Source organism: Ochlerotatus camptorhynchus, unplaced genomic scaffold (assembly GCF_037179485.1).
Source record: "Ochlerotatus camptorhynchus isolate MF236.1 unplaced genomic scaffold, CSIRO-AGI_Acam_v1.1 ptg000284l, whole genome shotgun sequence".
NCBI classification, from domain to species: Eukaryota; Metazoa; Arthropoda; class Insecta; order Diptera; family Culicidae; genus Ochlerotatus; species Ochlerotatus camptorhynchus.
Window position 1 is genome coordinate 3,474,655 of NW_027040773.1, and position 17,020 is coordinate 3,491,674.

At 37.4% G+C, this 17,020-nt stretch overlaps 1 protein-coding gene across 2 annotated transcripts in view; it reads right to left on the reverse strand.

The window, feature by feature from the left end:
- wwk (white walker) overlaps positions 1-17,020 on the reverse strand; it is a 76,162-nt gene that overhangs the window by 13,694 nt on the left and 45,448 nt on the right. Inside the window, exons 10-14 of one of the 2 annotated variants that reach the window (XM_065228171.1) lie at positions 14,570-14,705; positions 14,251-14,381; positions 13,371-14,185; positions 13,051-13,291; positions 2,288-2,382 (exon numbers count right to left, since the gene is read on the reverse strand). In XM_065228171.1, coding sequence (XP_065084243.1) covers positions 2,288-2,382; positions 13,051-13,291; positions 13,371-14,185; positions 14,251-14,381; positions 14,570-14,705 — 1,418 coding nt within the window. The remainder of the gene's footprint in view (positions 1-2,287; positions 2,383-13,050; positions 13,292-13,370; positions 14,186-14,250; positions 14,382-14,569; positions 14,706-17,020) is intronic. The other variant, XM_065228170.1, reaches the window with a different exon arrangement.

Consider the following 17,020-nt stretch of genomic DNA (forward strand, 5'->3'; position numbering starts at 1 on the left):
AGTTCAAGATTTTCTTGGTAGTTCAAAATGCGATTGGTAATCATATGAGTTTTTTTCCGTGCCCTCGACTTCGCCCCGCAACCTTCTTTTACGATCTTCCATGCCGTAAAGTCACTGATCCCGTGTTCCTTTGCCATTTTCCTTATTGAACGCACTGGATTCATCCGAATCTTCCTTTTGATAGCAGCGATAACCCTCGGAACCCGAGCTGACTTCGGACGACCTGTGTCCACCTTCACGGATAGTTGTTCTTTCTTTTCTCGGTCTAAAACCCTTTTGATGGTCCACCGGACCGGGACACTCCCACGGCGATTGAAATGTCTTTTTGCGACATTTGCACGTGGGACAAATCACGATAACGCTGCCACTTCGTCATGGTGCAACTGTCAAACTAAGTAAATCATTTTCTTTTATGCACAGCCTACTACGGTATGAGCTATAAGTTACGTGAACGTGCATGCAAAGAAAACCAAGGCATTGTATGCACAGGTGAAACGGGAACCTTATTTGTACGATGATGGTGCAAACATTATCACGCATACGGTATTTTCGGAGGGAGGCATAATATTGGTATAATCTTATGGTTCTCAGAATTTGTAGTTTTGTTCCTTATTGCAAGATATTAGACCCGTTTTTTTATTATTAGGGTAACCATTTTTATGTTAGGTTGGTCCAAAAAATCGATGCCTACTATGCGTCGTGACCATGTTATAGTCGCTATAATTCAATGGAGTCGCATGGTAGTCTAGTATTGAAGATTTTTTGGACCACCTTAACATGGAAATATTGTTTTGCTATGGAATTTGTGAGAATATAATTGGCATGTGGCTAATTCGCCGTATTAATTTGGAATAAAATTATTATGATACATCATGCCAATGTGAAACCTAAAAATAATAAAATATAAATAAAAACGTTGAACGTTAAACGTATTGAACTGAGTAGATCTTAATAATCACGATTCAGGCGAATTATTTTAGTTTTCGTGATAGCCATTCGATTTCAATCTAATTAATCATGAGCCAAAAAAGTAGCACGTGGACCTAATTAGGTTCACGTTTCAAATTATTTATTCATAACAGTCAAAGTCGAAGTCGGTACTATTTCTTCGCCTCCGACTCCGACTCCTTATGTTTAAAAATGTGTCCAACTTTGACTCCAAGACTCCTACTCCAACTCCACAACCCTTGTTCCGTAAATGATTTGAATCTCCTAAAATCAGTCCCAATCACACAACTCCCATCACATACACATGTAAAACCTATAGGAAAGACATCCATGCAGCCATGTTTTGTAATGGGTTGCCTCCATTCCTGGAATCATGTTCATCACACTAGTTCTTCTCTAAAATACCCTTTCCATCAATCAGATCAACCATCCACCGGCCATTCAATTTCCAATCAACACGATTATTCCCGGTTCAATCATAAACAGCATGTTTCCCCATATCAAGCCACTCCGCGTTTTATTCAAAATATGTTCTCTCCCATCGTCCGGTCCCTCTCTCACTTCCACGATGGTTACCGAGCAGTCGAGGATCCTCGTCCATTCTGCTTGGACCAGAACTTCCAGATTGGAAGTTTTTGCCGTATACGGTTGCCGTCGACTATGACGATACATGGCACATCACCGGCACAATAGAAGTACGTATAAATGCACAACCAAATGAAAACCATCGAAATACCATACACCATGCATCGTCGGATGGCGAAGAACAACCGTCGTCATCGTCAGTAGTAGGTGTATGCGAAGACAAGTGGTACGGGAAGATGGGTGAGACTTAATAACATTCATTATGCATGGAAAAGCATACGGTCGAAAGTGTTTGAAATGTTCATCCGTATATTTTTGCTTGGTGAATTTTTCAACAACTGTTTCACCAGTGTGCATCAACAGAAGCAACTGGTCACTGAAATCGATTTGATGCTGTTCAAACAATAAGAGTTTCCCAGTAGGACATCATACCGTTAAAAAGGAAAACTACTTCGGTATTAATGTTCCGTGGGCTACCCAAAGTGTATTCCCTTGCTCATCTGTTGATGTATGTCACCGAATTAATCCGCTAAAAAGTTCCAACCTCTAATAGATTGAAACTATTCAGCGATTTTAGTTTTGACAACAAAAATTACAAACGCCAATTGCAAAGCATAGAGAGTGTGGTGCAAATCAAAACGATTTCCAAAAATCCAATCAATACGGAATCACAATGTAGGTACAATAACAAAAAAAAAACGAAAATAGCGTGTTACGCACAACATTTAGAAACTAAGAGAAAAATATGTCATACCCTGAGTTCGACTGTGAAGATTCTAATGCAACAGTTTGTGCTGATTGACCACTAAGGGGAGAATCTTGGAGAGGTCGTAATAATACTGTGCTGGTCTATTGAGGAAAAGAGCGATTTGTTTTCAAAATTGTATTAGGTGGTCAAAAATCGTTCGAATATAGGATGGTTTGTTTTTATTTTGGTACAGTTGGATGAGGAAAACAGCAAGAAGGTTAAACATATGAATCAAAAAACAATTTACATACATCATTTGTTACACATCTGGCTTAGGAGACAGAATCGAGGGGTGGAATCCAAAATGGAACATAATTTAAAATAAATCAAGTGGTGGCAGAGCGAAAGAAACCTAATTACATACATACCTGTTGGGATAAATGCCATATTTCTGACGGTGGATATATTGGGGTGCTCAGAATAAGGATCAAATATTTGCATTTTAAAAGCAAAATATAACATTATGATTATTTAAACAAAATGGTAAAACGAAATTTGCCTGCTTTAATATGAATACAACTGGATCACACAAACAAATTGGTCAAAAATCGGTCGCGATTTATCATAAAAAAATACTGCTTCAAATCCAGATTTTTAAATATTATAAATGTATGGCTTTTTAAGTGTAAAGGCAGTTCATATATATTTCCAGATAATTTATCTTAAGCCTTGTTCAGTCACAGACTAGGAAGTTGTAACGCGTTATAAGCGATGTTTGTGGTAAAATAACAATTGTGTTAAACTGTGCTTATATCACGAATTCCGCTTATAATACGTTAAAAATTAGAATCATTACAACTCAAAAAGTCTAATAATTGCTAACTCACATTCATTTAGACAAGTTTTTGAAAAACTTGGACTTAGCTAAACTGTCTTTTAGAATATTTTAACACATTCTTGAACATTTGAGTAAATCATTAAAACCCTTGAGCACTGTTCTCGTTTATTAACAATCCTCGGTTGTTTGATTTTGGATGGAATAAGTTGTCAACGGGTCACATTGACCCGGATTTCAATCTGAATTTTAGTAATGGTTTTTTTTTATCAACTGTTTTTATAGTCAGACGGTTTGCTAAAGTCTCAATTTTCAGATTATGGTCGATATTATCGATTTTGACCCGGTTTGCTACTAGGAATAGATGCCGGAAGTAGTCATTTTTGGCCACAGTACACCTATGCAAGTTTTGCATCATATATCACAAATCTATATAAGAAATAGTTAAGAGAGATAGAGACAATGTCTGTTTGAAGATAAATGATTATTGTCTGCCTTTAGTTACCAAATTTGGATGTACCGGACACCGGCTCCGGTGGCCACAATAGACTTTACATAATACTAGCCATCAGACTGATGCAAAATTTGACTTTTTAGCTCCACAGTGCTTAAATGGTTTCAAATCGGGTCCTGATTAGCCTCCCAAAGTTACAACTCATCTGGTAAGAAACCGATTTCGCACAAGCCATTTGAAGTTTACATGTAAATTACTATGGGAAATCTCAACTTTTTGTTCATTGCGTTCTAGTCTTTTTCCATATTAAGCTGCGAAACCGTTCTATAGCCATTCTTATAGAAAAATTTCTCAGCTACTACTTTGCTCAATATCGTTTCTATGTAAAACGAGACAGGAAAAAGTTATTAATTATTTAATATATTGGTAAATTTTTTTTTTTTTTTTCCTTTGGTTTGTTTTTTCCGTCGATTTTGTTTTCCGTGCTGAGCACCAATGCTACCGACGTGCCAGGAAGGCAGCTCCCACACCTGGACCCTACCTATCGACCCATCAACTCATGAACCGGGGACCAACGGCTTTACTTCCCATCCGAAGGAAGGCGTGATCAGAGATGTTATGCCTCAGAACATCCCGGCGGCGCCGGCTGGGATTGAAGAATCCAGGCCTGCTGGGGTGAGAGGTAATCACGCTTACCACTACACCACCGGCGCCGTTGAGATTGGTAAACTTATGACATGATCAAGCAGCTGCTCTGTAGGCAACACTGTATTTTGCAGTGTGACATGGTAGCCATGATTTTTGTGTCCTATTCAACGCCCCAGAAACACCAATGTTGCCTGCTGAGCAGTTGATTGAGCATGATCATAAGACATTAGTGCATTGAACCATTAATAACTTTCGATCCTTACATTTAATCAAAATGTGGTCTTGAGCAAAGTTGTAGCTGGGAAAATTTCCTACAAGTACAGTTGAAAGCTTTGAAGCAGACCGATATGGTGAATTATCGACATGAACAAAAATCTTGGTTTTACCATAGTAATTCCAATACAAACTTCAAATGGTTTGTGCCATCTCAGTTTCTCACCAAATGCGTTCAAATTTTGAGAGGTTAGTCAGGATCCGATTTGGGATCGTTTAAGTATTGTGGCGTGAAAATTTCATATTTTGCATCACTCTACTAACCATGCGACACATCATGTCACATTAGACGAGCCAACCCCCAGATTTGTGCCATTAGGGGAGAACACCACTTTCTGAAAATTTTAGCTCATCCGGATGAAACACGAGCTGGCGCTTTTGATTTTAAGTTCATAGTTCAGTTCAAATAACATTCCTTCACTCTTTCGTGCATAGAACTGGTTCAACAAACTCGATTAAGCTCAGAATTTCAGAACATGTATCTTAAACTTTAAGAAACAAATTAGCTAAAGACAGCGTTACGTTTCAAGCTAGTATTAAGGAGATTTTCATTCTTGAATTTATACGTGCTTTTTGTTGTGTTTGCAACAAAATACAGGCAACGTATCAACTAGATTTCCAATAAAAAGGCCAACATCCAGAGTGTGGTCGTCTCACCTCATGCATTTAGGTGAGATGACCACTCTCTGAATGTTTCAGCTGTTTTTGATATAACACGGGCCAGAGCTTTTGGTTTAATGTTTATACAGGGGATTTTGTGGAAATGTTCCTATACAAAATGCTCATATGAGTTCAAAGGCGAATATCTCAATAAAACTAACTGGATTCATGATGCAGTTATTAGAAAAGTTGAAACTCATTGTTTGAACCACAAGTTTTGAAAATCTGAATCAAATCGAGAATAAGAAAATTTTATTATGATCGAAAGAGTGTAGGGGTGTCACTTTTACATGTATTTTATCCAAATTTTCAATATAAACTTCAAACTAAAAGCGTCAGCTCATCTTATAATCAAATAAAATCTGAAACTTTCAGTTAATGGTTTTCTAAACGAACAAATTACGGGGTTGGCCCGTGAAAAATTTATTCTTTATTTTTGTGGGCCAGTCTAATTTCACATTAGATTGATGTTTTAAAAAATTATTCCACGAATATTTTACGAACTTCCCTGATTATATGTGACTAGTAATCTATTCCAAATGTTTCCGATACCGGTTCCAGTGGCCACAATCAACATGTTCTTAGTACTGAGCATACGACATATCTAGTCACATCAGATTGATGTGTATGAAAGGATTCTGGCATATTTCACAACAATTTGATTATAAAAACATATAGATTAGATCAAAAATAACTTCTCCCTGATTCAGTTTAAAATTCAAGTCAATATAGCACCTTATTTGTAACTTTTTTTCAGCAGCCTTTCATAAATGTACGTAATGTATAGTTTAAATGGGTAAACGTTAGTCTCCACAAAAAAGGAAAAGTCAAGAAAATTGTACCTTCTAGATGTTTTACTTTTCACTCTTGGGTCATTCATGACTTGAATAAACCTTCAATTATTGAGACAAATATGAACTGAAGCTAATTAAATCAATCACCTGGCGGTAGCACGGTGCCTTTGTTGAATTCAGTGCTGCAAAACTTCGACTATATGGCGATTTTTACAAAACAGCTTCCGTCACTCGATCGAGCTAAAAATGATCTTCAAAGGAAATCACATCAATTGTCAGTGACCATGTAGTCAGTACCGAACATGTGCAGTTTTTGTTATTATCTAAAGCTAAATAAATCCATGGAGCCATCAAACTGAACGTATTAAGTATATACGTCCGTAAAGGTTGCAGACAAATAGTCGAAAAACAGAACGTCGAATGAAAAAGTAGATTGACAAAAGGTAGACAGGACAAAAGGTTTAAGGTACATCAGGTCGAATGGCCAAATGTCAAATTATCACAACCGAGTCAAAACGTAGAATGGACAAAAGGTCGAATGATGAGAAGGGGAATGGTTCAAAAAGGGACAAAATGCCGAATGGACAAATGATCTAATGGACAAAAGGTCGAATATCCAAATGGTCGAATGGAAAAAAGTTCGAATGGACGAAAGGTCAAATAATTCAAAGCGGGACAAAAAGTCGAATGGCCCAAAGAGGGACAATAGATTATAAGAGAACAAAACACCGTTTTTGACACAGGGTATTAAAATTCCATTACCATATTTTCTTCTTTCTTTCCATCTCGCGTTCTTTCTCATAATCTCTGGTTGAATCTTTTGGAAATGTATTCGTATTGAAAGGACTTTATTATGTTTTTTGACGTAGCACTGCGTCTGTGATTTCTATATGGTGGTACACTTTGTGGAAACCGAAAATGGAACATGTAACAAAATTATGAAAGATTTTGAACATTAATAACATTAATAATAACTTTATCACCAATCGATCAGATATATTTCGACGCATCTGTTAAATTTAAGATTTTATAATTTTTCAAAATGTCACTTTTGAAAATTGCACGGATGTGCAACTGTTGCTATGATAATTAAAATTATCACCGATTGCCTGTGAAATCATGAGCATCCATAGAAGGAGGAAGAAGCCGCACCGCTATTGATCGGAATCAGTTGCTCTTCGTGAGTTGCTGTGGGCCATCTCTACCAAGTAACATTTTAAGTTTTATGGAATTCTACAAAGCTACTATAAAACAACATTCATAAAACCCTGGTCAAGACTACTTTGCCATTGATGCATCCACCAAAACCTCATTGATGCTAGAATCTGTCTAGTTGGCCCACCCTGGAGAAGGTTCTGACAGTTTCAGTGGTTTCCTGTCGGTACTGACACAAGTTATTCCAATCATCATTCGCAAGGTCTGGAGAAGGCTGGTCTGTTTTCAGACTGTTTTGACAATGTTTTATGAATTTGAGGACCACGCTCACTTCATTCACCTCTAACTTTTTTCATCAACAGAATACCGTTAAATGATGTATAAAGCTTTTGTAGCATTTGATATTAACTTCAACTTTTGTTAATAACTAAAATCTGAATCTCTTATGCATGATGAAATAGAGCTGGCAGAACATATTATTGTTTTTCAGTGAATGCAATTTACATTCACTGAAAAACAATGGTGGGTTCTTATCGCTCTGATTCATCATGCATAAGAGATACAGATTTGAGTTGTTTACAAAAGATGTAGTTAATATGAAAGCCTACAAAAGCTTCAAACATTATGTTACGGAATTCTGTTGATGAAAAAAGTTAAAGGCAAATGAATGTAAATGAATGCACGAAATGAATGTAAATGATTTTCCATCCCTGGTCGTTAATGCTACCCGTTCAGCTGGACATGCTGGTCCTTCTAAAGAACTAAATTTTACTGAAATCGACTTCCCTTCGGTCGCTAGCATCGCTTGAAATTTTCATCCTGCTTCGTTTATCCTTGTCATAAATTTGGCTTCACTATCACTATGAGGATCCATCATTAAAATTCAATTTTTAAACAGAGGGGATTTTATGATATGTACACTTTAAAAAGCCTAAAAGGCAACAATATATACTTTTTACTCTCATTCAACATAATGGTTTTTTGGTTGCTTTTATAATGATAGAACACGTTTATAGAGTATTTTATCAAGACATTCATAAAAAATCGCTAATGAAGTTTATGATTGATTTATAGAACAGTTTTATGGTGGGATTGAGAGCTACTTTAAATTAAATTTTAAAACAAGACAGTTTTTGACTTCTCACCAGACTGTAAAAGGTTTTTAAAACAGCGAAAAGATGAACTACTAAGCAGGAACGTTTTACACTGTGAAATGTTGTATTTAAACTAAATGGATCATTCATTCTCATTATAAAACCATCATAAATCAGAGTGGATGCCAAATCATTGCAGAATTGTTACTTGGGCTGTCAAGTCCATCATACTAAAGAGTATAAACAGATACTGTCCCTTGTAGTTTTTTCTAGCTGGTATTAAATCAATCGGTTGACAAGTTTATTGCAGAGCTAAGCTTGGATTGCATAATCATTATTTTTCTCCTTTTTATCTCTGCTCGGTCTTTCATAGAACATAAAAAAATCGATTTTGTGATTAGTCATTTAACATTCAACGTAATGGTTTCTTAAATCTGTCTAGTATAATTATCATTATTTAGCATCTGACCAAGTGGGTTTCCCATCTAAATGTACCACCATTCCACTTTATGTCCCTCTTTGAATCATTTTTTTTCCATTCAACCTTTTCTCCCCCTTCTCATCATTCAACCTTGTGTTCACTCGGCCTTTTGTCCCCTATCCTATCCTTCCTATCTCATCCTTTGAATCATTCGACATTTTGTCCATTCGACCATTTATCCATTCAACTTTTTGTCCATTCGAACTTTTGTACATTTGACCTTTTGTTCCCCTTCTCCATTCCATTCGATTTTTTACCGCTGCATTAATAAGAATACCTTTAATTTTTACTCCAGATACTTAAAAAAAATTACTCCAACTCCACAGTCCTAGATAATTCTTACGGAATTTCAAAGCGAATTCTGAAAATAATTCTAGTGATAATTCCAAAGATATTCATATTGATCGGTATTCCAAGGGAAATCAAACAAGTGGTTAAATTCTTCGATGCACACAGCAATAATATTAACATTGTTCGATTAATCCCAGGTAATCATGATATTATTGAAAACAAGATGAAAGCACTGGTACCATAAATATGAGATTGCCATGGCATAAGATTTGTAAAATAAGTTAAATACAGTGGGGGAAATTCGTTTAAACGCAATGTCATTTTTGCGTTTATTTTCAACACAAAAGATCGAGACAAAAAATCAAATATAGTTTGTCATAGCCCATCAGAAGTCTCGTATTTGAGAACACAATTTGATTGGAAGTTCATAATGACTTTTGAAAAAATCCCAAAAAAGGTGATTTTGGGGGGGAAATTCGTTTAAACGCACACTAACGTAAAGCCGCATTGAGCGTACCTATGCTCCTGTTATCTTGCGCATCTGTCATATTTACACTGTATAGCCCTCGTTCGCCATTAACACGAGTTTAAATTTGCGTTGCGCGGTAGTTGTTGCTTGTTTTCGGCAAAATGGGTAAAGGAAAGTATTTAAGCCAGTCGGAGCAAATACTGGTTCGAGAACTCAAAAGTCGCGGTGAGAGCAATCGCAAAATTGCACGTGTGATCCACAGATCGGAAGCAGCAATCAGGAACCTGCTGAAAAAAGGCAAGACGTATGGCGTAAAAAAGAAAACAAAGGGAAATTCGAAGATCACCAACCGTGTCCGAAACCAAATCATACAAATGGGAGACTCTGGAAACTTCTCTGCTGCGCAAATCAAGCAAGAAATGGGGCTTTCCATTTCTAAGAGGCGTGTACGGCAGATTCTACATGGAAGTGGCCACTTAAAGTACACCAAAAAAGCAAAAAAACCCAATCTTCAACCGGCCCACATTAGCGCCAGATTGAATTTCGCTAAAAAATACATGTCTTGGACTACGGAATGGGACAATGTTATTTTTTCTGACGAGAAGAAATTCAATTTGGACGGCCCAGACTGCACCGCATATTATTGGCACGATTTGAGGAAATCTCCGCAGGTTAAGTTGAGCAGGAACTTTGGAGGTGGTACTCTAATGTGTTGGGCCGCTTTTTCGATCCATGGAAAGACCCCTATTGCCACCATTTCAACCAGGATGAATTCGGGAAAGTACTTGGAGCTTCTGGAAGATGTTTTGATCCCGTTTACTGAAGACGTTATGCCGGAAAATTTCGTATTTCAACAGGATAATGCAGCAATTCATGTCAGCAAGCAATCTTTGAAATGGTTTTCTGAACGAGACATCAGTCTTTTGGATTGGCCAGCTCGTAGTCCGGATCTAAATCCTATCGAGAACTTGTGGGGCATCCTGGCACGACAGGTTTACAAAGGCGGAAGGCAGTTTAAAACAGTTCGTGAACTTGAGTCAGCCGTAAGAGAAGCCTGGAGCTTGATACCTGATACAACTCTGCAGAAGCTGGTGAAATCAATGCCGAACAGAATTTTCGAAACTATTCAAAAAAACGGAAAGCAAACGAAGTATTAACTATTGTTTATTGTTGATTTTTGAACTGTGAACTCGATTTGATTAATAAAACTAAAAGTGCGTTTAAACGAATTTCCCCCCCAAAATCACCTTTTTTGGGATTTTTTCAAAAGTCATTATGAACTTCCAATCAAATTGTGTTCTCAAATACGAGACTTCTGATGGGCTATGACAAACTATATTTGATTTTTTGTCTCGATCTTTTGTGTTGAAAATAAACGCAAAAATGACATTGCGTTTAAACGAATTTCCCCCACTGTATTATTGCCCCGTGCACTGAAAAATTATGAAAAAAGTACCAAAAGCATCCTGACAATAATTCCATTTGAATTCTGATTACAATTCAAACGGAATCTGAATCTGAGGATATTATCAAAGTAATTCGAAGTCAATATACAATGCTGAGGATATTTTTTATGGAATTACGAGAAATATTCCAATGGAACATCCCATAACTTTTGGGAGAGTTCCCATAAATAAATAAATAAATAAATAAATAAATTTCATGCAAGTTTTGTGGAGTGTTATAATCGAATATGGGATACTAAGGAAGGACCCGTAACGTGGGTAGATCACCCTTTCGTGGTACGTTGCGGGCTGTAATATCTACCACCGATTCCTAGTCCTGACTACTTCAAACTAGGGGAACAGGATTTTTCAGTAATCAAAGGAACACATCTTAGTCCATGTTACTTTTTATGCCTTGTTGTTAGTGACAACAAGATCAACGGCTTTGTCCACCGAGGATGATCTTGAAACAAGGAAAAAATGAGTTAGTTAGTCTTCATCTATGTGATTCCTAATCTTCTATTCGTTGATCTCTAGTTTGAAGTGGTTAAGACTAGGGTTCTGATGCATGGTCATTATCGGTATCATTCCTTAATTTTGTTGCTAAGGAATTTAATTTTGACTGACAAATGGGCGCGCCTTTGGAGGGTATTTCAACACTCCAAAGGGTATAAATAGCGGGACCTTTCAATTAGAGTCAGATCCTTACGATAAATGCAAGAATGACAACTCTACTCTACTTCATCATTTCTTAATAGTGATGGAGTAATACGACATGCACTAAACTAAGGATACGGGGTACCCGAGCAAAGTACAGCATCAAAATGACAGCAAATTGAAATCAAGTTTTGATATCAACATCAAACTGAAATCATAATTTGATTTCAGTTTAGACAATTGACAAATTTGATACCTTATTTTGTTTTCATTTTGCTGTACATTTGCTCTCCAGAAATATGTTGTTGCGGGTTTGTTTTCATTGACTTAGCATAACATCAAATTGAATACTTGTTTTGCTATCAACAGGAAAAATGGATATCAAATTTGGTTTTCAGTTTGCTCTCACTGATAGCAGAATTAGTTTTCAATGTGATGTCACAGGAAGATTTTTTTGCTCTCAATTTTGATATTTTAACCGTTAAAACGACCAAAACGACAGCAACCTGAGTAATCATTATCAGCGAAATCAAAACATCAAATTTAGATTTCAGTTTGATCTCAGACTTTGCTCGGGTATACTACAAGAGTTCCTAGGGAATTTACATGGGGATTCTGAGGATAACTCTCAGATAATACTGAGGAGATTTCTTTGATTATTCAGAAGGGTATACTAAGGAAATTCTGAGTAATATTCCAAGATTATTACTTGATTTTTGCCATTAGTAAAGGGATGTCATTTCTTAAATTACCTATAACACAATAAACCCTCATTTTGACGCCACCAGCAACAAACTAGTTTGTTACTTAAGATTTCTGAAATGATTTTTTTTTAAAGAGATTTAAATTTGCTTCAATATAATGAAAATCGTTCAGTTTTAAACGGTTCGCAAATGCCTTTCTGGACGAGTCCGAATGAGTTCTTACGTCTTATGCCAAAGTAATAATCTCGGTTTTATTATATTCTTGTAGACCATGATTTACCGTTATAGAAATAGTAACAATAACTTCTACTACTAATAATAAGTAGCGCTCATTACTTGATACATAATCTATAAGACCAAAAGACTGAATTCTTACCTTTAACATATAAAAAATTGCTGACATGAAACATTTGCCTAAAACCTAAAAGAGCGAGACTAAACTCGATCCCAATTTTATGAAACAGAACGAAAATGCCTGAACTCGTTATTTGCCGAAAGCTCTGCCTCATTACTCATTCTTCACAAATGAGAACAAAACAGATGGAGCAGAAAATTATTATTCACGCATTTTAGCCCATTTTCCTCCCATGCACCAAATAGAATGAAACATAACACAATCACGACCGTGCCGATTGCATAATTAATCACCAGTTGTATACAGATTGGCATCGAACGTAATTCGGTTTCTTTAGCTCAGCTTGCAAGTTTTTGTCGTTTTTTTTTCGATCCCGTGGTGGAGAAAAAGGTACCATTAAAAGTGAAGGGAAAATCCGTGAAGAGCAAAATGGCCAAAAAACAAGGAAAATCGGAAATCAAATGCTTGCCAGGAAAAAGGAAGCCAGGTGGGCGGGAACAAACTCATCAAATACCTGTGAAATCGGTGAGTCCGGTGTGACCTCTCTGGTTTCGGTGGCAAAGATGTCGATGTTATCATTGCTGCTCAGTAATTCTTTGTGGTGATGTTGCTGGTGCTGTGTTTGTGGGTGGGATTGATGCTGTTGTTGATGTTTCTGTTGACTGGTCAAGTTGTCCAGTTTCGCCGCAACGTTCGTTAGAGTGACCCGTTCTAAATCGTTTTCCTGATTATCGAGACTAGAGGAGACGTGAAATCTTGGTTTGTGAAAGAAGCGTTTAGAATCACTACGTTTATTGGGTGATATTGCTAAACACATAAAATCTATACAAGTACCTGCCAACGGACTGTTCGGTTTTATCGAAGATATCCTGATTGCTGTTGAAGTCTTGGTCGTGATGGGAGAGCGACGTCGACGACGGTGGAGACGGTGGCGTCTGCCGCGGCGATGGCCCTTTACATTGCATTTCCCGGCGACAGTGCTCTGCTCGAGCAATCTCGGCAGCTAGCCAGGATGGAAGTTCTGGTAGTATCCAGGTCAAGGCTGACCGTAGTCCTAACATTACATGCTCAAGGGCAACTATCAATATTACGGTTTGTGTTGAAGTTAATCCAGGCCAAAGGCGCGAAACTTGACCGGATAGGCCAATAAGAGCACAATTCACTATCACAGCTGCCAAACCTAGCATTCCCAGGGCATTTTGCCACGTGCCGATATTAGCAACTCGTTGCCCAAATGGCCTCTGATGTACATGAGCTAGCTTGAAGGCATCGGATCTGATTTCCAACAAATTGTTGGCCAAAGCGCACAGTCCAGCTAGGGGAAACGCTGAAGAGAACAATACAACATATCCCATCTGAACTAACATTTCCAGGTGATCGGAAAATGTTCCATCATACTTGTACAGAGAGCTCTCGATTTCTGCCTGATTGATTGATCGTTTTGGTGTCGATGTAGTGCAATCCGAAGAACTCTTGCTATCTCCCAACTGCTTACTCTCACTGGATGGCGGAACTTCTTGAGTAGGACTGAGGGCACCCCACATTTTAAAACTCAACTTGGCCAGCTTCCACTGTTCCACCAGATATGGCCAAGCTGACTCACGTAGATTACCGATAATTTGTCTCGATATGAGCAAACCAGCCAGTTGCTTGAAAGAAGGTGTAAAACCAATATTAAACTCACAACCACTTAAACTGGAGTGATCTCAATTACCTCCTTTAGCTTATCTTGATCGCGCAGATAGAACGCAATGTAGAACAACGACAGAAAGCTGTTGACGAACTGAAACAGTGCCACTTTGGCGATTAGGTGGTTCTCGTACTTGGATTGAAGCCGATAACTCTCTATTGGAAAAGAAAAAAGGAACCGTTAATGACTAGAAAGCACTTGATTGGATGCACTGAATTTCACCATCGGTGGGAATAGTTCTAATCGTTTGCAAGAGAATGCCACTATGTTACATCGTTTTTTTTTTAAACCACGAGTGAAATGAACCAAATGGAACCAAACCATAAAAAGAATCAAGCCTCACCTCTGTCGTTCAGCCAGACGGCTAGTTTGTAGTACGCTTCGTCCATCAGCGTAATGGCGCCGGCCAGGAGGACCTTTGGTATCACACTCAAACAACTGAATATGCCCTGCTCGGGGAGTTTCTCGTCCCACCAGTCCTGCCGAGGGCGAATCCACCGGAAGCGGATGGCAGTGGAGAGGACAGAAAAGAGAGCAAATTGTACTTCCACAGTTGGTTCTGTGATTGCGATTTGCGCTTTCAATATATCGATTGAATTTTAGATTCAATGACGATGGCCACTCGTTGCGTTGTTAGATGGGGGGATGAGGTTTATGACTGTATAGCAAATGAAATGTGCAGCACTAAATTTTGAATGCATTATGTTGATTGTTGGGAGGTCCGATGATGATGACCTGTGTGTTGCCAAAACATTGCTCCATTATTATACCCGGTGGACTGTGGTGCAACACGTGTTATTCCATCATTGGATTAGTTTTCTAATAATCTTTCAACACATGCCCTTTGGTCACACGGCTGTAGATTTAATTTTGCTTTCTTATGATTGAGTGATCAATTTGATTTGCCATTTCAATGTTAATCACTCTAAATTAAAATGATAAATCCAGCAAACAACGTCACAAGGGACATCAACATGTTCCAATAGTTTAAAAATATTGGCATATTTGATGCTTATAGTAGGCTAAATAAATAATCACGATTCAAGTTAGTGTTATTGAGATATTTGCAAATTCTCATACAATTGCATGCAAATATCTCATTAAAACTAACTTTAATTGTAAAGCAGTCTTCAGCACAGTTGTTTCTTATTGTTTAAGCTTGTCTGAGCTAAATAAATGCTAAATTCTATAATCGAAAAAGTGAAGGGGTGTCAAGCTTTTTGTAAACAAACCTTTGTAGGCCCTTTTCTCGCCATCCATATGACACCAACGCAAACCATCAACATCACCGAGTAGGAGAAATTTTCCCCTTCCCGATGATGTTGTTGATTTGCGTGAGTGACCCTCGGTTGGCGAGAAAAAGGCCTACAAAGGTACATGTGGCTCTTGATATGAACATTTAACCAAAACCGCCAGCTCGTATTACAACCAAATGAGCTGATGCTTTCGAAAAGTGGTTTCAATCCTAAAAACAAAATTCTACGGGATACTCCGTAGAAAAAGTTGGAAATAAAATCTCCCATATACATTTGGGCCAGTCAATACTGGAGGTTTTATCGAGCTTTTAAAGAATTCTACCTGTTGGGCCACAAGAGCACTTTAAATCCAAAATGTTTACTGGGTGCTAATACATAGTATCATTCAATTAATAACATAGTCGAGCAATTTTAGGACCACCGTCTACAGAGATTTTAGAAAAATGAGGCAATAAATTGCAGAGGGAGAGGGTTGAGAGAGCATAAATAAGAGCTCATTTTATCAAGGTTCTATACAAAAATATCTCAAAATATTGTTCCCCGGCAACGTTTGAGCGTCTTTTAAAACGGTAGCCCCTAGTTTGCACCAATAAAAACAATAAAATGCACCCTAAACAATCAATAACACTGTTCAACAAGACTTTCTAGGACTGAGAAAATTCACTTTATTTGACTTTCTCGTGGTCCTCTGAGAAAAAGTCTCCAACAATCTTATACCCTAACACGTCCTAATTTTGTGGTACCACCCTCTTGATGAAGTTTGGTATGTTGTCCCAATGTCGGTCGTATACTGCCTAACTAAAGCATGTTACGACACTGCCGTCAAATACTTTTTTTGTATTTATTTACTTGCGAAACATTTTTCTAGAACATTTGAAAACAATATCTCGTTGTCTTACCCCTCGTTTGGGTGATTTTTTTTTCACTGTAAAAACCATAGTATGTGCTGGTATGTTGAGATTTCCATAAAGTAATTATTTTAACAACCCAAAAGAATGAAAGCACTCTTAATTCGATGATTTTAATCATACTTTATCGTTATTTTATTCAATTTAAAAATATTATTGGTCTTTCCTGAGTAAAAGTCTAAACCATACTTATATCCTAACACGTCCTAATTTTTTGGAACCGCCATCTTTATGAATTTTTGTATGTTTTGTACCATATAAAATAGGAGCTCCTCGCGGAAAACAAGCTTGGTCGCTAAGTCGCAAATAATGTTGCATGCAATATAAACAGAATACATAGAAACGTCAAAGTGATCCGATGCGGTTAGTAGATGGCGGAAATAATAATATTCAAATCAATCGTTAAATGGATGAACGAATATCCAGAATGAAGAGTTACGTCTGTTTGTCTGTGATTTAATCCTTTTTAGGGAACATTTAATGTATAAGAAGCCTCTATTGGAAACTTGCTCGTCGTTGCTAAAAAAAAACGGGCAGGACAGTAAATCTAAGCTTCAAGAAATAGATGAAACGTTCCCTTATAAAGAAGAATTGTTCCTTTAAAAATAGTAAATGTACCAATAAAATATA